The 22,848-nt window shown below is 37.2% G+C and overlaps 5 protein-coding genes across 6 annotated transcripts; all 5 read left to right on the top strand.

The window, feature by feature from the left end:
- Window positions 1-596: 596 nt before the first annotated feature.
- On the top strand, window positions 597-2,850 carry LOC126586010 (bidirectional sugar transporter SWEET2a-like). Its single transcript, XM_050250673.1, has 6 exons — window positions 597-774; window positions 1,306-1,342; window positions 1,470-1,686; window positions 1,772-1,930; window positions 2,021-2,140; window positions 2,328-2,850. The coding sequence occupies exons 1-6, from the start codon at window positions 714-716 to the stop codon at window positions 2,448-2,450; spliced, it is 717 nt and encodes a 238-aa protein (XP_050106630.1). The 5' UTR covers window positions 597-713; the 3' UTR covers window positions 2,451-2,850.
- Window positions 2,851-9,087: 6,237 nt separating this feature from the next.
- LOC126584530 (methionine gamma-lyase-like) lies at window positions 9,088-9,951 on the top strand. The gene has a single exon (XM_050248884.1). It carries the CDS (start codon window positions 9,088-9,090, stop codon window positions 9,949-9,951), a length of 864 nt encoding a protein of 287 aa, XP_050104841.1.
- An 89-nt stretch (window positions 9,952-10,040) lies between these two features.
- Window positions 10,041-13,565, top strand: LOC126584529 (bidirectional sugar transporter SWEET2a-like). Its single transcript, XM_050248883.1, has 5 exons — window positions 10,041-10,123; window positions 12,677-12,893; window positions 12,989-13,147; window positions 13,237-13,368; window positions 13,452-13,565. The coding sequence occupies exons 1-5, from the start codon at window positions 10,041-10,043 to the stop codon at window positions 13,563-13,565; spliced, it is 705 nt and encodes a 234-aa protein (XP_050104840.1).
- A 1,730-nt stretch (window positions 13,566-15,295) lies between these two features.
- Window positions 15,296-16,739, top strand: LOC126587859 (60S ribosomal protein L44). The gene is made up of 4 exons (XM_050252941.1): window positions 15,296-15,408; window positions 16,082-16,261; window positions 16,384-16,458; window positions 16,545-16,739. The coding sequence occupies exons 1-4, from the start codon at window positions 15,406-15,408 to the stop codon at window positions 16,602-16,604; spliced, it is 318 nt and encodes a 105-aa protein (XP_050108898.1). The 5' UTR covers window positions 15,296-15,405; the 3' UTR covers window positions 16,605-16,739.
- Window positions 16,740-18,492: 1,753 nt separating this feature from the next.
- On the top strand, window positions 18,493-22,441 carry LOC126586448 (transcription factor GTE12-like). Of its 2 annotated transcripts, none has more exons than XM_050251292.1 (10): window positions 18,493-18,731; window positions 19,252-20,122; window positions 20,375-20,579; window positions 20,657-20,721; window positions 20,812-20,872; window positions 20,964-21,047; window positions 21,152-21,273; window positions 21,408-21,474; window positions 21,799-21,920; window positions 22,016-22,441. In XM_050251292.1, exons 2-10 carry the CDS (start codon window positions 19,403-19,405, stop codon window positions 22,256-22,258), a joined length of 1,689 nt encoding a protein of 562 aa, XP_050107249.1. In that variant the 5' UTR covers window positions 18,493-18,731; window positions 19,252-19,402; the 3' UTR covers window positions 22,259-22,441. The 2 variants fall into 2 exon arrangements, with proteins under 2 accessions (XP_050107249.1, XP_050107248.1); XM_050251291.1 differs by having other exon boundaries at window positions 18,494-18,731; window positions 19,252-20,155.
- Window positions 22,442-22,848: the final 407 nt, after the last annotated feature.

Raw genomic sequence — 22,848 nt, 5'->3', positions numbered from 1 at the left:
TTATTATAAGGCCTTTGCATTATTCTAAATTGGAATACTAACTTTTAATCTTTACCATATTTGAAATTCCATCTTGGCTTAGAAACTTACAAGTTTAACATGTAATTGAATGAGAGGACTTTATATATTTGTAATTAGTTGGATGATTGGTTATGACTAGGCTTGTTTTGGTGGCTACATGGTTTTGTTGTGGCGTTCTGGGCGTGCTGGCCTATTGGCTATTGAAGAATTTTTTTTGTAAAGAATTAAAAAATCTCAAAGGGTTGATAGTTGAAAAAAGTTGAAATTTCACTGTAAAGTTAAATGGTAATATGAAATATAGTCCAACTGTTTATAAGCACGCTGCACATGCAAGGTTCCTCATTTTTCCAATTTGAGATTGATACTCTCAACATGTCCTCTCACATGTAGCGAATTTTCAAGCCTAACACGTGAACAACACAAGTCAAATGATGTGAAACACGTGTATCCATTAGATTTCACACGTAGGACAACACAAATCGGATTGATAGTACTCTCAACAGTGGTAACTAAAATAACACATGGTCCCAGATCTTTTGAGTATATAAATAAAAGTCTCCCTTTTGGTCCATAATGTACAAAGCTACAAAATAGAAACAGAGAGAAGAGGGGGAGCTTCTGCTTTCTTGGTATTGTATTAGTTTGCAAAGTCTGAATATATACAAGCGGTGGTATTGATAATTGATAGATCGATGTTGTCAACTGAACTGTCTTCTGTTTATCAAACTTTCACTGATGCCGCCGGCGTTCTCGGTAACCTTCTTTGTTTCTGCACCATATAATCTGTGTCTTTGTACTTCTTCCATTATATGCTTTAGTTAGATGCAGGTTTCTGCGTTTCATAAAGCACAACTATGAATTCTTTTTTGAATGACTTTATATTATATTCTTTTGGATCAATAACTTTACCTTGATCGAATTCTTAGTTTAAGGTGAAAAGTTCATATGTTGTCTGGCTTTGCTTAGTATATTTGGAATCTGAATAGAAATTCATATATTATGCACAACATAGATGTTTCAGATTGCAGGATATATTTACAAGCTGTTGAAGATGCCTTTTATGTAGACCTTTCAATGAATCGGATTTTGATCTGAATCCCGTGTAATTATTAGAATATGGACTTGTTTTCTTAATCCGATAAAAATCTGTTCACGATCCAAATCATATAACGAGTTAGCTTAACGAATCAAATATGGATTACTACACCCAGGAAAGTTTCAGCCATTCACAAATAAGAGTAGATGTGCAAGAAACATTCTAACACCAATCTCTGTCAACTGCAGGGAATCTCTTTGCCTTTGGATTGTATCTGTCACCAATGTAAGTTGCTCGACAGATTTTTGCCACAAATGGAGATTTATGAAAATCTTCGCTTCCCGCACAGAATTAATATGCAAGATTGTACACTTCCCCACTAATTGTTGAATCTTTGATGTTCTAATTGCAGGTCAACATTTAACAGAATTATCAGAAACAGGTCAACAGAACAGTTTTCTGGAATGCCTTACATATATGGCCTTTTGAATTGCTTGATATGTTGTTGGTATGGAATGCCTATAGTGAAGAGTGGCATTATACTGGTGGCTACAGTCAATTCAGTTGGGACTGTTTTCCAGTTAGTCTACTTGAGCATTTTCATTTCTTACGCCGAAAGAGCGGTTAAGGTAATCACCTGTCTCTTCTTATTAAAATGCCTTTTACAACTCTGCATTGCTGACTATGTGTTGTTCTTTAAAATGTTTATCGCAGATAAGGATGTTGGCATTGTTAATTGCAGTTTTTGTTATATTTGCATCCATTGTCTTTGTCAGCTTAAGTTGTTTCGACTACAATGGAAGGCAATTATTCGTCGGATACTTGAGTATTGCTTCACTAATTTTCATGTATGGTTCGCCATTGATTGTCATTGTAAGTTTGTGTTGAATGATCCTCACTCAGATTGCTCTTAGACGGTTGAATTTGTTCTCACTGATGTGGTTTCACATGTACCTTTTTCAGAATTTGGTGATCAAAACAAAAAGCGTTGAGTTCATGCCATTTAATCTTTCTTTTGCAACTTTCTTAGTGAGTTTCTCATTCACTACATACGGAGTGTTCAAGATGGACCCTTTTCTCTACGTAAGTACTATGTTTCCTTCAATCCAAAATTTCAACAGATATAATCTTGCTCATTGTAGCACCTACTCGACATTCTCATTTCCTGGTCCAAATCGCATCCTAAAACGTGGTTTAATCTCCTTCGCAATCAACCACATCACACTTGCATTACATAACATTTTGTTTATTTCTTCAATTTTGGATGCAGATGCCAAATGGTATTGGCACACTTTTAGCATTTGTACAGTTGATTCTGTACTGCCACTACAACAATTCATCTAAAGAAGACACGGACGAAGAAGAAGAACCATTGATAGCTGAATATCCGTGACCGAATTTCCTTTGGAGAAATGCATGGCCTTCAGTACAAAATTTATTTTGGAGAAATGTCATCAGTTTCTTCTAACTATACGTCGTTGTGTATAAAATGTTACAGTTAGAGAACTGTATCAGATTTTGAGGAAAAATTTCTCATTTAAGTGTGCAAATCCTTTTATTTTTGGTGTAAAATATTGTTCAATTTATACTTTAAGTTACTACCTTTTTGTCCGAGAAACATTTCCTTAGAAGCTAACTGGAACTGGAAAGTGAGGGTTCTCCTTGAGAGACATTAGTAAGAATAGGTCATGTACAGAGATCTATCAGGGAAGTAAATCTTGTGTAACACTGGTCTATTAGGTAAATGTATCTTTCATACATTCTAAGAGTGAATCTGATGTATTATTTGTAAACTTGTATTGCATTCCAAGCCGTTTAGATTTCTTTATAATCTTAGATACATATATTGTAAGATCTCACATCGTCCAGGGGTGAGGATCATGTAAGCCTTATATGTATATTCTCATCTCTACCTAGCACGAGACCTTTTGGGAGCAGTGGCGGAGCCAGAAATCTTACCACAAGGAGTCTTAGTGTAAAAGTCCAAATAAAAATTTAGGATGGAAAAACATATTGAAAATGAAATCATAGTACTTTCATTCATAATTCATAACGGAAACAATATTACAAGCTATAATTGTCCACGACGAGGTTTCATATTTTGAAAACGAAGCATTATAGCTTCATTTTCAATACAAGCAAAAATATCTCTCTCAATATAAACAAGCAAGCTATCACTCAACCATTGATCTTCCATTTTGTTCCTAAGTGGACCCTTAACAATATTCATGACAGAAAATACTCTCTCCACTGAAGCAGTTGCAACTGGTAAAACTAAAGACAATGTAATGAGCAAATATACATAATTGAATACTTGATGCATCCTTGTCTCCACCATTTTTTTTGCAAGATCACCAATCCCTTCCAATTGAGAGAAATCACTACTGGAACACACATAATGAATATAAATCTCAAGTTGATCTTCAAGTGCCAATAGATCTTCATCCGAAAAGTCTTGAGGATAAAATTGAGCAAGACGAAGTAACTTTGGTTTATCAAAAGCTACAAATGAATCTTTCGGACTCAAACATGCCAAACAAATAAGCAACTCAGTATTTACCTCATTAAAGCGATCATCTAACTCCGTAATTTGCTCATCAATGACATAAATGAAGAGCTCTACACGATAATGATGACGATTTGTCTTTATTGGAGCATTACGCCTTGACCTCCCTGGAAGTATAAATGCCTCTTCCATGTTAGGAACATCAATATGTTGTTTTTCACAAAAAGAAGATACTTCATCAACCAATGCATCGAACCCATTATTCTTCATCCAATGTAGCTTTTCCCTGCATGATTTCACTAAAGCCATTGCATTCACAATTTCTTGATCTTTCCTTTGCAATGCTTGTGACAAATCATTTGTGAGTCCCAATATGACTTTCATCAAGAAAAGGTGAAACACAAACTCAAAAGTACGTATGTCTCTCATTAACTTATTTGCTTCACCCGCACTTTCATTGGGATTATCATCAATAATCATTTGAAACACATGAACCACGGATGAAAACATGGAAATGATGCTAATCAAGGTACCATAGTGTGAGTTTCATCGTGTGTCACCGGCACGTTTGAGACTTGTTTCTTGATTTAAGCCTCGTCCCGTTATAAGACAATCATTTTCAAAAGCTATCACAAGCTCTTCTTGAAGTTGTTGTCTAAGTAAATCACGCCGCTTACAAGATGCTCCAACATGATTAACCACACTATTAGCCGTTACAAAAAAAGAGGCAATGTCTATATTCTTCTTTGCCACGGCAATAAGAGCTAGTTGAAGTTGGTGTGCAAAGCAATGAACATAATATGCACAATGTTGTTTTCTCAATATCTTTGTTTTAAGGTCATTCAACTCACCTCTCATATTGCTAGCACCATCATAACCTTGTCCTCGTAACTTGGAGATGCTCAAACCGTTGCGAGAAAAGAATGTGTTAATAGCATCCTTTAGTGAACTTGAAGTAGTGTCGGTAACATGTTGGATACCCACAAATCTTTCAATTACATGCCCGTTGTCATCCACATAACGCAACATCATAGCCATTTGCTCTTTCACCGACACATCACGTGCTTCATCCACTTATTGAAAAGAATCTATCTTTTAGACCATCCATGATAGCATCAAGTGTTTCAAGGGCACATGAATTCACAATTTCTTTTTGAATGGAAGGAGCTAGTAATTTGAGATTCCCCGGAGCATTTTCCATCACAACTTCTCTAACTTTATCATCATTATCTGCAAAAAATTGCAATAGCTCCAAGTAATTTCCCCTATTGCTTGAAGTGGCACTTTCATCATGACCACGAAAAGCAAGACCTTGTCGCAATAAAAACTTAGTGCACTTGATTGATGCATTCAAGCATGTGCGATAAGCCTTACGAGCTTGGTCGGAGTGTTTGCTCACTGCTGTTTCAATATGTGTAGCTTGATTCATCAAATTTGTAGTAGCTTCTCTAGCCTTATTATGAACACTCCCAACCGGTCCAACATGCATCTTAAATATTTCTCTCCCTTTCTTCCAAGTCTTAAATCCATATCTAGTGAAAGCTTCACTACCCACTTGTTCAAAATTGGTTTTAAAGAGATAGCAATATAGACAAAATGCCGCATCTTTAGATATACTATACTCCAACCAATCAAACTCATCAAACCATTGGGGAATGAAGTGTCGATTAATTCCCAACATATTAGTTATTGGGAAATTATGACCTCTAGGTTGACAAGGTCCTTTATGTAGATATGATCTTCGGACTTCATCTCTCATATTAGCATCATAATCTATCATTTGAATTCTTAATCTAGGATCCGCTTGAAGATTACCCAAAACATCATCTAACTGACTTTGTCTTGAACTTGGAGTTCTTGAACTACCAACAGCATTTTAACTCTCAACATTATTCGAACTACCCGAACCCGATGATGATTTTCTCTTAAAAAACCGTTCCATAATAATTCTACATATACAAAATATTTAAAATAAATACTCACAATATAAACAAACCATCAACATAATCAAAATAAATATGAATTGGATTTCAATTAAATTAAATATATTCTACATATACAAAATAATGAAAATAAAAACTCACAATATACACAAACCATCAACATAATCAAAATAAATATGAATTGGATTTCAATTAAATTAAAGATATTCTACATATACAAAATAATGAAAATAAAAACTCACAATATAAACAAACCATCAATATAATCAAAATAAATATGAATTGAATTTCAATTAAATTAAATATATTCTACATATACAAAATAATGAAAATAAAAACTCACAATATAATCAAATCACCAATATAATCAAAATAAATATGAATTAGGTTTCAATTAAATTAAATATATCATACATTATACATAGGGTTTAGAACTTACTTGAATTGTGAAATTTCACAATAACAATGTCAATGAGCAAATATAAAGAGAGCTGGCGCGGCACCACCACCACCACAGCGCGGCACCTCAATGGCGGCATCAAGGGAGGAGATGGAGTTGAGGGTTTTGGGGGGGGGGGGGGACTGAGTTTGGAACTTAGGGTTGGAGGAGGAGAAAACAAAAGAAAATTGAGGGTTTTGGAATGGGGGAGTCGGATCTGTGAAAGAAGAAGAGAGCTGCCTTTTTTTTTTCTTTTCAGACCTGGCCCAAAACGATGTCGTTTTGCCCAGGTTGTTTAAAAAAAAAAGGCCCGCGTGGGCTCCTTCTTCTTCAACCTGCAAGGCTGCCTTATTTCTTCTTTTAAACATTCCATCGAACAAGTGGTGTGCAGCTCCAAGAGGTCGCACCAATAGCTCCAAGGGGTCGAACCAGCAACTCCAAGGGACCTCTAAGGTTATTTCCATGGCTTCCAAGGGGTCGTGCGACCCCATTGACCCCATTGTGGCTCCGCCTCTGTTTGGGAGCTCACTGACTTTGGGTTACGTAGGAACTCTGAAATTAAACGAGTTCGCGCGAGAGCATTCCCATGATAGATGACCCACTGAGAAGTTCTCGTGTGAGTTCCCATAAACAAAACCGTGAGGGCGTGGTCGGGGCCCAAAGCGAACAATATCGTGCTACGGCTGAGTCGAGCTCGGGATGTGGTGGGAGCCCGGATAATGTGGTGTAGACCTGGACCGGGATGTGACATATATATATATATATATATATATATATATATATATATATATATATATATATGAACGGTGTACGAATGCCTTTGTGGATTTTGTTATTAATGAACTATGATGAGCAAATAATCAAACCAACCACAAAGAAAATACCAAAACACCAAGCAAAAGCAAACACAGAAGAACACAAGTTTCATAGTGGTTTGACCAATTCAATTTGAAGAAATAAATGACTTTCCCAATTGGTTTTATGGTCGTATTAGACTTAAAAATTTGTCACACGTAAAAAGCGTGTTGAGAGTGTGAATCTTGCATGCCATTTTCACAACTTGCATACCCAATTCTTTCACATGAGGTTTCGAACCATTGTTACTTGTAATTAGTTGCAAAAGTACAACTAGCACCCTCTTTTTCTCTTGTAAAAATATGTTCAGGTACCAATTAACATGAGGACGAGGAAGGTTCTGAGGTTCATTTTTGTTTTCATATACATAAGTTTCAAGTGTGAACACTTAATCTGATTGGAGCTATGTATAAAATTATAAAAAATAAAAGTTGATCAAGACATCCATTCTATTGTTTGTTGTCCCAATCAAATTAATTAACCTACCGAAAAAAGCAAAATTATTGACAATAAGAAACCCTTCTGCATATTCCAATATTCGACCGAATATTCATTAATTTAAAAGATGAGATGAGAATAAAAATATGGGACAGATTCGTGACATTATTTTTTTATACACATTTTTGTGGGTTCTAATTTTTATGTTATTTTAATAATACGATTCGAAGTTTATCTTTTAAAACATCATTCATAAACCATCATTGCAAAAAATTAGACAAATTCAAAATCGTTAAAACATTCTTTTGTATTGAAGGAAATGAACGAATACGGTTTTACAAAGAAATCCTAAACTCTTAATCTAACGGTTATATGATTTCAAATTTGCATGATTTTGGTAGACATGATATTTGAGAGAAAATATAAACGATAAACTATTCAGATCACTAAAATACATAACGTAATGGATCCCTAAAATCATATATGAAAAAATTGTATAAAAATATGGTACCATGAATCCTTCGGCTATATATATATATATATATATATATTATACGACACGTGATTACAACCAATACAACGTATATACAAGTGACAAACAAACACATAAAAATATCAACCAATTGATGAGTGATGGCGTGGGATGAGTCTTCATATTTTTATATAGCCGAAGGATATATATATTGCCACAGCTGTAGGTATGGGTATTTGAAAATACGCTTTAACGATCAATTGTCAACAATGGCTCCGATGAGTGGTTTTGCTAGAATACGCAATAATGAGATTACGGGTTTTTAGTAAATGATGCAGAGAAGGATAGAGACATTGATCCACAAGAAATTCAACAAACTCTTGAAATGGCAGACACTAATTTGAGGAAAGCTAAAGGCAAGAGACAGATAATTAAGGCAAATTTAGCTCTCAGACAAGCTAGGATACGAGTAAAGGCTACCAATGTGATGTCGCAATCAGTGTTTTTAATTGACTATCAGTGACGTTAAGACACGAGTGGAGGCTATCGAATCTATCACTTAAGTTTTTTTATTCTTGTCAAAAGGGAGTGAAAAATTATTGGACTAAAACATATTGTAAGGTTCGACCCTTAAACCTGAATGACATTGAATATTATAGCTCTTTTGTGTGGTTGAACTGTCATACGTTTTTTGAAAATACCACGTCGTTTGTTCAGTATATAAATGTATGCATTATAGTTGCATTTGGCTAACTTGGAGTACTAACGGTTCCCAATTTCCCATCATTTGGAACGCTATATTGGCTTAATTAGAACTTAGAAGTTTAACATTGTTGGTACCATATATTGGGCCTCGTTTTTGGGTCTCATCCCTAAGCTAATGACAAATGTAAAAGGGGAGGGAGCCCTTATCCTATAAAATGGACTCTCCCTCACCATCATTAGAAAAGCCTCACATTCGGAGGAAACAGTCTCACACTCAATCCTCACAACAATAGAGGGCAGTACCCTCTCAGCCAAACAGAGAGCAAAATGGCAAGGGCTGCATCCACAGAGAGCTCCATTGCCGATCTATTGTAATCCATACATACATACATAATCAACATCAGTGTGGACGTAGTCCAAACATTGGGGGTGAACTACAATACATCTTTGTGTTCTTGAGTGTTTATGTGATTCACGACCGGATTTACGTTGGTCCAAGATCATCCGGATTTTGTGCATCAACATTTGGCGCCGTCTGTGGGAAACGACACGAAAAGCTATGTCGGTTATCTTTCATTTTTTCATCTCACTATTGTGAAACCTCACCACAATAGCCACTGTGAATCTGCAAAAACCCAAACCCAAAGCACAAACAACTCCGTCAAAAAGTCCATGTTGTTGTCATCGGCTGCAGCTGCAGCCTGGGAAGACCCAGCTGCGGCATTAGCCAATGCTCGCCATGAGTTTGGTGAACACGGTGGTGTCAACATGTCGATTGAGGCCTCCGCCACGTTCACCGTGATGGATCCCAAGACTCTTCGCAAAATGTTCTTCGACGAGCTGGGTGCCGACCGCGACTTCTTCATTTACAGCCGCCACTTTAACCCTACCGTGCTCAATCTCAGTCCCCATATGGCAGTCCTCGAGGGCATAGAGGCCGCCTACTGCACGTCCTCAAGGATGTCAACCATATCCTTCGTCCTGCTCCAGCTTGACAGCAACGGGGAACACATCGTAGCCTCAAAAACCGTTTACGGAGGGACCCACGCCGTTATGTCCCACTTATTCCCCAGGGCATGCAACATAACGACGACGTTTGTGGACATCAACGACATGAACATAATGAGGAATACTATTGAGGTCGAGAAGACCAAGGTACTCTATTTCGAAGGCATGTCGAACCCAACTCTCACCGTCGCCAACATACCGGAGCTCAGCCGTATCGGCCACGAAAAGGGGGTCACGGTTGTGGTGGACAACACGTTTTCTCTCATAATTCTCTCTCCGGTGAAACTTGGTGCTGATGTTATTGTTGACAGCATTTCCAAGTTTATTAGCGGCAGTGCTGATATTATTGCAGGTGTTGTGTGCAGACCTACAAGCCTGGTGAACTCAATGATGGATCTACACCAAGGCTCCCTGATGCTCCTGGGTCCCACAATGAATGCCAAGGTGGCATTTGAGCTCTTTGAGAGGATTCCCAACCTAGGGTTGAGAATGAAGGAGCACTACCACAGGGCAATGGTTTATGCCTAAAGGATGAAGAAGATGGGCGAAAACAAATATGAAACTTTGTATTTTGATATGAATACGAGAGCTAAGATCCCATATGTTGGTCTTAAAACATGGAAATGATGAACCAAGTGTGGTCGGTCAAGCTGTCATTGCTGAAGTCAAGAATGGCTACAGACATATTGACTGTGCATCAGTACAACATGGCGTCACGACAATGATGCTTAGATCTGCAGTGGTCCTCTTCCCAACCTGATTGGGTTGCAACGAAGAAGATAAGTTTTTTATTATTAATTATTTTATTATTGTTTGCCATCTGCCAAAAGAAAGAAAAATAAAGAGAAAGGAAAAAGTAAAACTCTCAAGTAGGCGTAATGCGCACCAACAATCTGCAACTGTTGACCACCAACGTGGAAAAACATAAACACTTTAACTTTGGGTTGATTTGTTTAAAATTATCATTTGTTTATTTAATAGTTTATTATTATTTTGTGTTGGTTGATGCTTTACAATATGCATAATGAGGCCACATCATTTCTATCACACCTATATAGTACGTTCCCAGTTTGATTTGCTTTACAATGGGCATATGCTTTACAAACGCTAGTCTGCAATCTTCCTTACAATTATTTTATTAATTAATATTTTATTATTGCATCTTTAATCATTCATGACTTCATTATTTAAAGTGGTAGGATAAAACTTTATTATACAATATTTATTGACCTAGAGTATTGTGATTGTCATTAAACTATGTCACTTATACAACATGTGATTTACCACACGATCGAATAAATTATTTATTTACAGAAGGCACATGGTACAATATTTTGCCTTGACAAACTTTGTCAATTTGATTTATTCATTATACGGTCATACTTATACTGTCATTTATTGTCAGGAATTATTGAGCAATCAGATCCATTGATCAACACTGTTGCTGATTAAAGAAGTCTACCAACTTATAGACTGATGGGCCACATGCTTATGGTGACAAATATTTAGTTCGAATAGTGATCTCTTGTCTAACCCAACAAGTGGATCCGAGTCATGTCGAGAATTAACTCATACTGAGTGCATGTCGACATAAAGTAAATACTTGCAATGAGGAATACCACGAGCCGAGCCGCCTCATAGCGAGCATAGCCTCTAGCCGAGCAGCCTCGCAACGAGCATCGCCTCTAATCGAGCAACCGCCTTGCCGCGAGCATAGCCTCTAGCCGAGCAGCCTCGCAATGAGCATCGCCTCCAACCGAGCAATCTCGTAACGTGTGATACATCTAGCTGAATATTGTTTTATGTTGAGCATTGCCTTAGGTTAAGTACTGGTTCAAGACATCTAGCCACTTCGGCCTGGACATGGATTGGATTAAAGTCTCCAGCCAAAATACTCTTTTGACTGAAGACTTGGGGGACTCCTGTTGGTACCATATATTAGGCCTCGTCTTTGGGCCTCATCCTTAAGCCCATGACAAATGTAAAAGGGGAGGGAGCCCTTATCCTATAAAAGGGACTCTCTATCACCCTCATTAGAAAAGCCTCACCTTCGGAGGAAACAATCTCACACTCAATCCTCACAACAATAGAGGGCAGTACCCTCTCAGCCAAACAGAGAGCAAAATGGCAAGGGCTGCATCCACAGAGAGTTCCCTTGCCGATCTATTGTAATCCATACATACATACATAATCAACATCAGTGTGGACGTAGCCCAAATTTTGGGGTGAACCACGATACATCTTTGTGTTCTTGAGCGTTTGTGTGATTCATGATCGGATTTACGTTGGTTCAAGATCCTCCGGATTTTTTGCATCAACAAACATAATCGGATATTCTTAGTTCAACAAAAGCTTTCCGTGGCTCGTTCAAAAAGTCTCAAAAAGTTGGTAGTAAATAATAGATGGTGCAGGTTCTCTGGGTTCCTCTGTAAGTAGTAGTATATACATTAAGAAAAAGCCTTCCCTTTTGGACCATTAATATACAAAGTTACAAGATAGATAAAGAGGAGAGAGAGAAGGAGAAGAGAGAGAAATAGCTTCTGTGTTGTGTGGAGTAGACATACATTTTCTGAGCAGTGTTTTTGATAATTCATATAGATTGATGTTGCTGACTGGATTGTCTTCTGTTTATTTAGGTTAGAGTACTGCTACCGACATTGCAGGTACCATTCTTCATCTAAACACCATATTATACTTCTTCTATTTTTTTTATACAAGCGATACAGGAGGAAAGGGAAATTGAAATCGGGACTTCGGTGCAGGGGTAAATTCATAATTTTATGTTTTTTGAGGAAGCAAAACTATGAATTCTGTTGAATGACTTTATAAGATACTGTTGTGGTGATTGAATGTTTTTGAAATGTTGATTTGTGAAGAAAATGCATATGCTTAAGATGCATATATGGGGTTAGGCTAGTTAACTAGGGCGATATGCCTGCTACTTACATCCGAGTTCAAATCTTCTTTTCCTATAAATTAGAGTTAATTTAGAATATCGGATTTTAAAAAAAAAGATGCATAAAAATCAGCTGGCAATGCATGGCTATGCATCTAGACAAAGGACAAGAATGTCTCAGATTGCCAAATTTATTTTCCATTCTAACACCTATCCTTGTCAACTGCAGGGAATGTCTTTGCCTTTGTGTTGTTTCTGTCACCAATGTAAGTTGCTTAAAAAATTTATGAAGAAAAAGTGAAAATTCATGAAATATTGGTCTTGATTATGATCGTATCACGATATTTTGTTTTCCAGACCAACATTTAAGAGAATTGTCATAACCAAGTCAACAGAACAATTTTCTGGATTGCCTTACATATATGCACTTTTGAACTGCTTGATATGCTCCTGGTATGGCTTGCCTGTAGTCAAGACTGGTATTATACTGGTGGCTACAGTCAATTCAGTCGTGGCGGTTTTCCAGTTAGTCTACTTGAGCATGTTCATTAGATACACTGAAAGAGCGATTAAGGTGATATTTTCTCCCAATTCTACCTGCTCTTATCGATATCAAATCGCTTTTACAACTTTGCATGACTGTTCTTGAAAATGTTAATTATTTTGCAGCTGAGGATGATGGGATTGATAGCGGCAATTTTTGTTGTGTTCGCGTTCGTTGTCTTTGTGAGCTTGGGACTTTTAGACTACGATGAGAGGCAAACGTTTGTCAGATACTTGAGTGTTGCTTCGCTCATCTCAATGTTTGCTTCGCCGCTGTTTATCATAGTAGGTTTGCACTTGCAATTTCTCGCTCGTAGGTTTTGGACAGTGCAATTTATCCTCGCTCATATGGTTTCGCGTGTACCTTTTTTCAGAAACTGGTGATCAAAACAAGGAGTGTTGAGTTCATGCCATTCAATCTTTCTCTCGCGACTTTTCTGATGAGTCTCTCTTTCTCTGCATATGGAGTGTTCAAGAAAGACCCTTTTCCTCTATGTAAGTGTTATGTTTTCTGCATCAAGATGTTTACATTTTAAATACGAATTTCGGAACTTGTGTTGATCCTCTTCAAATTATACTTTGGATGCAGATCCCAAATGGTATTGGAACAATTTTAGGGCTTGTCCAATTGGCTCTGTACTCCTACTACAACAATGTATCTGGAGATGCCTTAAGAGAACCGTTGATAGTTTCGTACGCCTGACGAACGGATTGGCATCCTTAATACTCAAATACAGTAAAATCAAGTGAAAAAATGTTTTCTTTCAGCTGCCAAGAGGAAAGATTGCCTTCCGGATTTGTAATTTAATCGGAAAGGCATTGATTTTTTTCTACATCAGTGCATCTATATAAACTTCTTCGCCGTAATAGCAAACTCCTAGCTAAAATATACAAAATAGCATCTCAAATTTGCAGAAAGTTTTGTTTAGAGTCACTCAGACTTTGGAGATCTAAGGATCTTAGGCGACGGGTGTCAACTTCCTGCTGATGATCTCAGGGGAGAAAGTTTGAAGTTCCAAATCATCCATCCACCACTGTGCTAACAGGTGAGCTACCATAAAATTTTGGTTTTCCTCTGATGTCTCAAACATCCTCACGCCTACTTTGCCAAATATTAGAGGTGTTGGAAAATGCACATTCTCCTGACAGGCATTGCTTCCTTCCATTTCTTTAGAATGGTCGGCACAAGAGCAGCACAAAGATTCACTCTTGTTTGAATAAATGTTAGGCACCCATCGTCCAAAACCTACACCAAGATTATCGAGGCCTGATAAAATTGGTATAGGAGGAAAATGATTTGTTTCCTCAAAACAGCTCGCTGGTGATCTTGGTAGCGAAACACATGGTGGATTGAATGCATGAGTTTCCACGTATATTTCTTGTTTGGCTAATTCCATCCCCAATTGGAGAGCAAACCCAGCTCCAGAAGAATTGCCTGCAACGCATGTTAGAACTTTGACGTTCTCCATACTTTTGTGCAAGTGAATTCAAAGCCTCCCAAGCTACATTTAACTTTGCCACCCAATGAGCAGCCTAATTTGGTATCGAATTCGTTATCCACGAGATTCGAACTTAAAATCTCTCACTTCAAAGTGAAATGGAATATCATCAGACCTTAGTACTAAATGATAATAACTAATTCTACTTATATTTGAACAAACTCTAGCATTATACTTTGGGAGTTTTAACAAAACACTCTCGGTACTATTCATTTTTAACGAAAAATCACATTTATATATTTTTCTGGTACTATTCATTATACAATTAAAAAAAGTTTTTCATTAAAAGGAATTTTTTTTTGAACTTTTCGTCACTTTTCTTTTATACTTTTAGGGCTTTTCACAGCCAAATCCTTTTAGAAAAACGCCCTTCTTACCTTGCATTGGGAAAAGGCTTTTGTAACTCAGAATCAATTAGAATATAACATATGGATGGTTTAGGAGGTTTTCTTTTCCATTGCGAGCGGGTTTTCTTATTAACTATAATATTTAGTAATACAAAATCCAAATTACCAAACAAAGACAATCAGATCCAAACTAAGACCTCAAAACTCAAAGCGCTTAGGTTCGAGCTCGTTTTGTTAAACACGAAAATTAAGGCCTAGAACTACTAACATTCCAATTAGAAAATTTGGATTGAATCAACGGCTTTGTACTATACACCAACAAAACCTTGTACCAACAAATACATCTAAGAAGCTATAAAACAAAGACACAACATTCACGAAAATCAAACTTAAAATCTCGAGGAATACCAGACAGCAATATTAGTGGCGACTCTAAAACCAAATGAGGCTTAACATAAGAAAATCGTGTGTTTTAGTGATGATATATATATGATAACAGTTCAAACATTTCATTAAAAGCCCAATTTAATAAAACACTAAAGGCAGCCCAGCCCGTTTAAAAAATGAGAAAAATTGTAGCCGAACAAAAGCCCATCCCATCAAGTATAAAATCCAACTCAAACCAGTCCGAAGCCCTCTAGGGTTCTTGTAACAAACTTCAGCTGCTCATTTCTGTACCGACGCCGCGGCATCCACCATGGTATGTCTCTCTCTCTCTCTCTCTTTCTCACTCTTCTTCTTCTCTAACGCAGATATACTTTCAGCTTAGTTCTCGTAGTTTTTGTTTCGGATCTGTTTATGCAATAATTCCTGAGAAATTTAATCGTGAATTTGATTGGAAGGGGTTGTAGCAATTTCGTTTTATTTTCTGGGTATTTTTTAGCTTAAACAAGCTTTAATGATTCATTTTCGGTTTAAATTTATGGGTTTAATCTGGTTTTGTTGATAGTTTAGGGCTTTGCTATTGTTTACTAATTTTGTTCGTATGCTTCATACTGCAATTTGGGTTCTTATCAGATTGCATAAATCCGTTTTGTTAGTAATTTATCTTTTATGATGATTACAATACCTGGGTTTTCATTAGATTGTTAGTTTGTTTTCAATTTTGTTTTGGTGTTTGATTTGTTAGGAACCTTACTGTAACTGGGTTTTAATCAGATTTGTAATCGATTATCTATTCCGATGTTTTGTTCGATTTCTTTTAAAAGTTTACGGTAACTGTGTGCTCGAAAGATTACATATTTCATTTTCTGTTTGATTTGTTTGAAAGCATACAGAAGCTGGTTTTGGTCAGATTTCATAATTGACTTTGTATTTTGCTTTTCGGTTTGATTCGTTGGCATATGGATCTTAACCCGTATTCAAATTTTCAGGTGAACGTTCCCAAGACCAAGAAGACCTACTGCAAGAGCAAGGAGTGCAAGAAGCACACCTTGCACAAGGTTACACAATACAAGAAGGGCAAGGATAGTCTTGCTGCTCAGGGAAAGCGTCGTTACGATCGCAAGCAGTCTGGTTATGGTGGACAGACAAAGCCAGTCTTCCACAAGAAGGTATACATTTGATTTTGCTCCCAATCAGATTAATTCGTCGGTGGTTGTCGTTTTGGGATATTGATTTGTTTACTGTCTGGTTATTTGAATTTAAATTTGATGACTTTGACATTGATAAACAGGCAAAGACTACAAAGAAGATTGTGTTGAGGCTCCAGTGCCAGGGATGCAAACATGTATCCCAGCACCCGATCAAGGTTAGTGTTATGGTGCAAATTGCTTCGTTTTGTTTATACTCTACATTTTCGATAATGTCCAACGTTGCACTGGTTTCTTTCTGCAGAGGTGCAAGCACTTTGAAATCGGTGGAGACAAGAAGGGGAAGGGAACATCTCTGTTTTAAATGCATTGTTTTGGTTGTACTGTTATGTTACTTTTGTTGTTGGAGCTTTTAAGCAAATATGGAAGAATTTTTTGTTAGATTTATGTTAAACTTGGAGCCTTCACCTTTGATCTTATTTTTACGTTTCAATTTGCATCTTTCTAGCAGTTGCTTTTCTGTTTCAATTTATTTTGTTAGCAGTGAAGGTTTTCTGATTGGGAGTTTGAGATGTTATTGACGAGGAAGACTTGCATGAAACGAGAATACTGAAATTGTTGTGTTCTGAATCAATCATTTGACTTCATTTGGAAATACTTGAAAACATGTGTCGTCATGTTGATGGTTCGATAAAATTTATTTACACCCGTTCAAAACTGCTGACATTAATTACCATACCAAATTTTTGGTTTAATAAAATTTATTACTATTACCGTACAAAACTTTCGGTATACCGAAGTTCGGTATTGGCAAATAATTTGGTTGGCAGGTAATTGTCATTTTGTTTTGGGCCACTTTTTGGGTTTGAATATTTTTTTTTTGGTACCTTTATCTTATATATTGTAGTCTAAATTCATCTATCATTCACAATTCACAATTTACACACATATTAAGTTAAATGATGCTATCAATATTTATGATGAAAATTAAGCTTACAATCCAAATAAAAGTTAAAGTTTCAAACCAACTGAAAATTGGAACCAAACTTCAAAAAGTGAAATTCATTTATCAAATTTTCAAACTTGAGATGTAGAAGTATTTGGAGACATTGAACTTGTAAAAGATTGAGGCATTGAACTTCAAAAAGTGAAATATTAGATATATATAGTTATATATTATTATATTTTTCAGTACGGTACGGTAATACTATGATAATGGTATCAAATACCAATATTGTACCAAAAATTTTTGGTTTGGTACAATACCGTACCATTACCGATTGACACAAAATAAGTATAATACAGTTGGCAATTCGGTTGGTACGGTAATTTGACAAAAAATTTCATCCCTACTATGAACTCATGAGAAACTAGGGGTGGTTCGGTATGAGATACCATGCCGAAACTAGTATCCCGAATTCCAAACCGAAATTTTTAGGGACGAGAATTTGAAGACCAATTCCAAACCAAATTTTCGGGAATTCCAAATTTCAGGAATCCCGAAATATTTTTGGGATTTCCCGACAAATCGGGAATCCCAAATTTAAATATGAAATTTTGAATTGTTGTTCAAATATATAATTCAAGAACACATTCATGAACTAGGAATGTCATTTCATTCACACTACCATTTAATCTAAAACTAGCATGCCTGACTGTTTTTATCAGAGTCAAAATTCAAATTAATTAAACCCTTTTTGCAATCTGTTGAGAGACAAAATAATCAAGCCTTCTGAAATCATCAGCCATGACAGCATCAATAATAAAATTCAAACGAATATCAAATAGAACATGAAAAATATACAAGGTATAGGGCATTCCAGGTTGCGGAGCATGAATTAGAAACTACTAGCATCAATTATAAAAGTAATATATATAATATATATGTATAAATATATATATAATAATTAATATTATATATTTTCGGTTCGGTATGAGATTTCCGAAATATTGAGAAGCCAATCTCGAATTCTATATCAAAATTTCAGGATCGGTTCGGGATAGCATCTCGAAAATTTCAGAAATTTCGGTTTGGGAAATTTTTGGTTTGGGATTGAGTTTTTTTTTGTTCGGTTCGGAATTTTCGGAAATTTTTTCCACCCGAAACAAGGGAAGTCCAATGGTAAATAGGTAATTTCACCAAATGGCAAGGGTGAATCTAGTAAATATCGCGCAGAAAGATCCCACGATTCCCATCAACCCAAGTCTACGCGTATTTAAAATTAAAAATAAAAATAAAAATCCTAGCTGTATTGAGATTTGGGAGATCGAGTGAGAAGAGAAACCCTAACCCCTCACACTCGATATATTTCACCTCACTCGCTCTCCACCCCCCTCCCCCCTCTTCTCTCTCCTCCTCTCACTCTCCCACTCTTAAACCCTAGTCCCGCATCGTATCCCGGAATCCACGAGGGGGCTGAAAAGCCCTCTCGTTCGCGCCGCGGCGCACGATCTCTCGGTTGTTTTGCTCTCTGCTTTCGACTCGATTTCGGTGAGTTCTTCTTCGATCCCTGGCCTCATGATTTCCCGATATGTTTCTTTACGTTTTTAGTTGTAGTTTTGATTTGGGTTTTCTTCCTTGTTGCTTTTCGTTTCTGGGTTTTTCTTTTTTCGGCGGCTGGATTAATCTGCGTGCGAGTTTTTGGTGTTTTATGTTTTTGGGGGTTTGGTAATTATGTTGTATTTGGGGCATAATTGCGTTATTATGTCAATGACTTGATTTATTCGTTCACGGCTAGTTTGGAAGTCAACCGATTTGTCTTGGGTTTGATGCTTGGTTAATTTGATGTTGAAGTTCTGTAAATTACTTTTATGTAGTATTTGGATACAATCCTTAATTATAGTTATTGAATTCGATAATTTTGAAGACTTCAATTGAAAGTTTTTGGAAAAAGGTGGAGGGGTTTATCTACATACTAGGTGTTTCTGTTTTCTTCAAAGTTTTACTGTATAATTAGTTACTGTGCACTTGTTGTACATTCGTAAAATTATTCGCCGCTGATTTTCTGCAGTTTTTTACTGCACATGGTGGTGATTTTCATGCCTTTATTGTGAGAGGGCACTGGTCTTCCTAGTGTTATTGTGTATTAGGAGGCCATACAATTTTGTCAAAGAACTTGAAGTTCCGGCTTTGTTGATCTTGAGTTCACGCAATTCGTTACCATGATTACCACTAAAACCATGCTGTCGAGCAACAAGCTGAAGATTAAATTTGCCTGCAAAAGAATTGAAGCTGATCCCGGGAAAAAAATAGAAGCTGATTCTAATTATTCTAGGAGTCACTCACATGACTATGGGCACCTAGCCTCACTCAGGGAGGTCAGCTCAATGTCAAAATCTTCACTTCCGGGTTTTAAGAAGCGTGAACCCTCGGGGGATCTTGAGGGTCAGAAAGAGAAGAAGATGAAGATTGATCGTAGAGTGAAGGTGCAATGTTCAACGATTCTCAAAACACTGATGAATAACAAGGAAAGCTGGCCTTTCAATGAACCAGTTGATCCTGTGAAGCTGAGAATCCCTGATTACTTCCACATCATCTCTCATCCTATGGATTTGGGCACGGTAAAAGCAAAGCTGCAGAAAGATTTGTACTTCAGCGCTGAAGAGTTTGCTGGCGATGTCAGGCTGACTTTTTCTAATGCCATGCTCTATAATCCTCCTGGAAATCCTTTTCATCATATGGCAGAAAACCTGAATAGGATTTTTGAGATGAGATGGGGTCTTTTAGATGAGAAATTGAGTCATGGAAGCTCAAAGGTTGAATCTGGGAAATCTTCGAGTGGGCAAATTAAGAAAGTTACTTGTGTGAGACAGAATCCCTGCAACACTCCTCCCTTGCAAAATAGGTTGGTGGTCAAGAGGTCTATTCCATGCGAAGAGAAGGTAAGAGTCCCTGTTGGTGCAACTGATGCTGAGGTAAGTGATAGTCATGAAATTGTGATTTTCTTATGTTTACAATAATGCATACTGAATTGCTGCAAAAAACAAATAAAATTGGAGTTTTAAGCATGTCAGCTAATAGATGGTGGCTTGAATGCTGTGTACACTTTTATTTTTTAGATTATTTATTGACTGACACTGTTAAAGAGCATTTTCCTTTTCTACCTGAGTAATGTATGTATATTTTGTTTATAGGCGGAGCTTTCTAAAACAGCTCAGAATTCTAAGCCCAAATTGTCATCGAAGTACTTAAATACAAGCACCGATAGTGGCTATAAACAAGCTTCAGGCATTAATGCAAAGCAGCCATCAAGCCTGGTTTGCTTAAAATGTGGTTCATGCGGAAACATTGCATGTCAATGCAGGCATTCTAGTGACTCAACCCTTACGTCCTTAAGTGGTTAGATGATCTTTTCATTTGCTGCTATATAATATCCAGTTGAACGATGGATTTATTTCTTTATTCTTTTGGTTCAGACAAATCTTCTGAAAGGTCAATGGGCAGGGAGCACGGTTGGTCTAATTCTAATGTATCCAGACTGGTATGTATGGCGATGTTTCTGTTATTCTTGACACTATTCATCAGGACTTTTATGTTTTAGCAGTAATTGGAGCTTTTTATTCAATTATAGGATTGTCAAGCAAAAAGCTTGTCAACATCCCAGACGAGCAAATCAGATCCAGAATCTGATGGTGAGATGACGCAGCATCTTGTTATATTAGGATATTTAACCAGTTAGTTATTTTTAGTGATCTGATCCAGATTGATGTTGCAAATATGAAGGGGATGTAAGTGCTTTGGATGGGGAAAACATATGTTCCAGTCCTCAGCTTACAACTCCAGCATTGGATTCTGCTTCTGGAGAAGGTCAGTTTATTCACCAGCAATATCAAAACTTAAGTCTGACCATTGACTATTTAGCTTGGCATATTTGGACTTACTGAATTGGTGATCTTTCTCATTTCTTTCAGGATGGAGCACTTCTCATTTTGATGTTCAAATGTCACCCAAAAGGGCTCTCCGTGCTGCAATGCTAAAGAGCCGCTTTGCAGACACTATTTGGAAAGCTCAACAGCAGAAACTCCTAGATCATGTAAGCTTCATTTTTTTAGCAAGATCATGTAGAGATTGTTGGATTTTGTGTTAGAACATTTTCACTTTATTAGGTTGTTTGATAATTTTTTAGCATTTGGGTTTGCTTATCCAGTGTTTCCTCCTTACATCCAGGATGACAGAAGTGATCCACTTAAGATGCAGCAGGAAAGGGCAAGATTGGAGAGGAAGCAGCGTGAAGGTAAATATCTTGTTTTTTGCCAAAAGAATCTAGTTTTGATTTTCTAGCAATGCTAGTTTTGTTTCTTCCTTTATTCGGCTGCATCATTCTGGGTTGGGAGATTGTTTATTTTACACAAATGCAGCCAATGAGAAAGTGCTCGGTTTTAAGTAGATGATCCGTCTGTTTGGAAAATCATTTTAACATCTCAGTTAGTAATAATCATATGGTTACTTTTTTTTTTTTTAAGATGCTACACTACATGAGTCGTAGAAAATATCTCCTCGTTAAACCTGTTGCCACCTACCTATAATTGACGATCTTAAGCTGACTATATAAATGCAGAGAAAGCAAGGATCGAAGCTGAAATAAGAACTGCTGAAGCTGCCACACGAATGAGAGCCGAGAATGAGTTGAAGCAGCAACGGGAAAGAAAAAGAAAAGAAGCTCGAAATGCACTAGAGAAGGTTGACCTTTGTTTTAAAGTTTTTTTGGGTTCTTGCATGAATGTGGTCTCTTATTTCGCCTTTGTGGTCTTAATTTAATATAATCTCTTGTCCAGATGAAGCGAACAGTTGAGGTTGAGACAAGCTTGAAGATCCTAGAGGAACTTGGAAGATTTACAGGGTTATCCGTATTTGCTCCTATTCTCAACTTTAATCGTGGGTCGGGGGGTTTCGGTGGATCACATCCCCCATCACCTTTGGAGCAGCTAGGTCTATTTGTAAAGCCTGAATATTCAGGAGACGACAACGATGATGAATCAATGCTGTACGAGGATGGGGAGGAAGGAGAGATTGTTTGATACACGTTGGTTTCGCTCAGTCCGGCTAAATTGTTCGTGCGCTATTTTTCCAACTGGGGTTTGTGTTGTATGAGTGTTGAGAGGGAAGAGAGACCGTTGTAAATAATTTTCCAGTTGTGGACATGTTGACTGAATACAAGTATATAATATATATTGTTCTCTATCTTAAAGAACGAAAAGAAATTGTTCCCCATCTCTCTCTCTGTATCTCTGTCTCTCTCTCTCTTCCCCCGTTTTGGTCCGGTAATGTTCTTGGCCAAATGGTTGGTTCGATGAGTAGTGTTCCATGAGTTCAGAGTTCGATTCGACTTTTCACAATGATGGTTATGGCGACTCGGAGAAACTCTTAGGTCCCGGATATTGTTTTAGGTCCGGATGACCAAGGAAGTCCCATAGGTCTTGGAAAAATTCTTAGGTCCAGATGACCAAGGAAGTCCCAGCACACCTCTCTCTCTCTCTTTCCCCCGTTTTGGTCCGGTAATGTTCTTAAGGCCAAATGGTTGGTTCAATGAGTAGTGTTCCATAGAGAAACTCTTAGGTCTCGGAAAAATTCTTAAGTCCGGATGAAACCACACCCCGCTCCTCCACAC

The sequence above is a fragment of the Malus sylvestris genome, chromosome 10 (assembly GCF_916048215.2).
Source record: "Malus sylvestris chromosome 10, drMalSylv7.2, whole genome shotgun sequence".
Classification (NCBI taxonomy): domain Eukaryota; kingdom Viridiplantae; phylum Streptophyta; class Magnoliopsida; order Rosales; family Rosaceae; genus Malus; species Malus sylvestris.
Note: the sequence above shows the minus strand (reverse complement) of the source record. Positions and strands in the feature narration are given on the sequence as shown.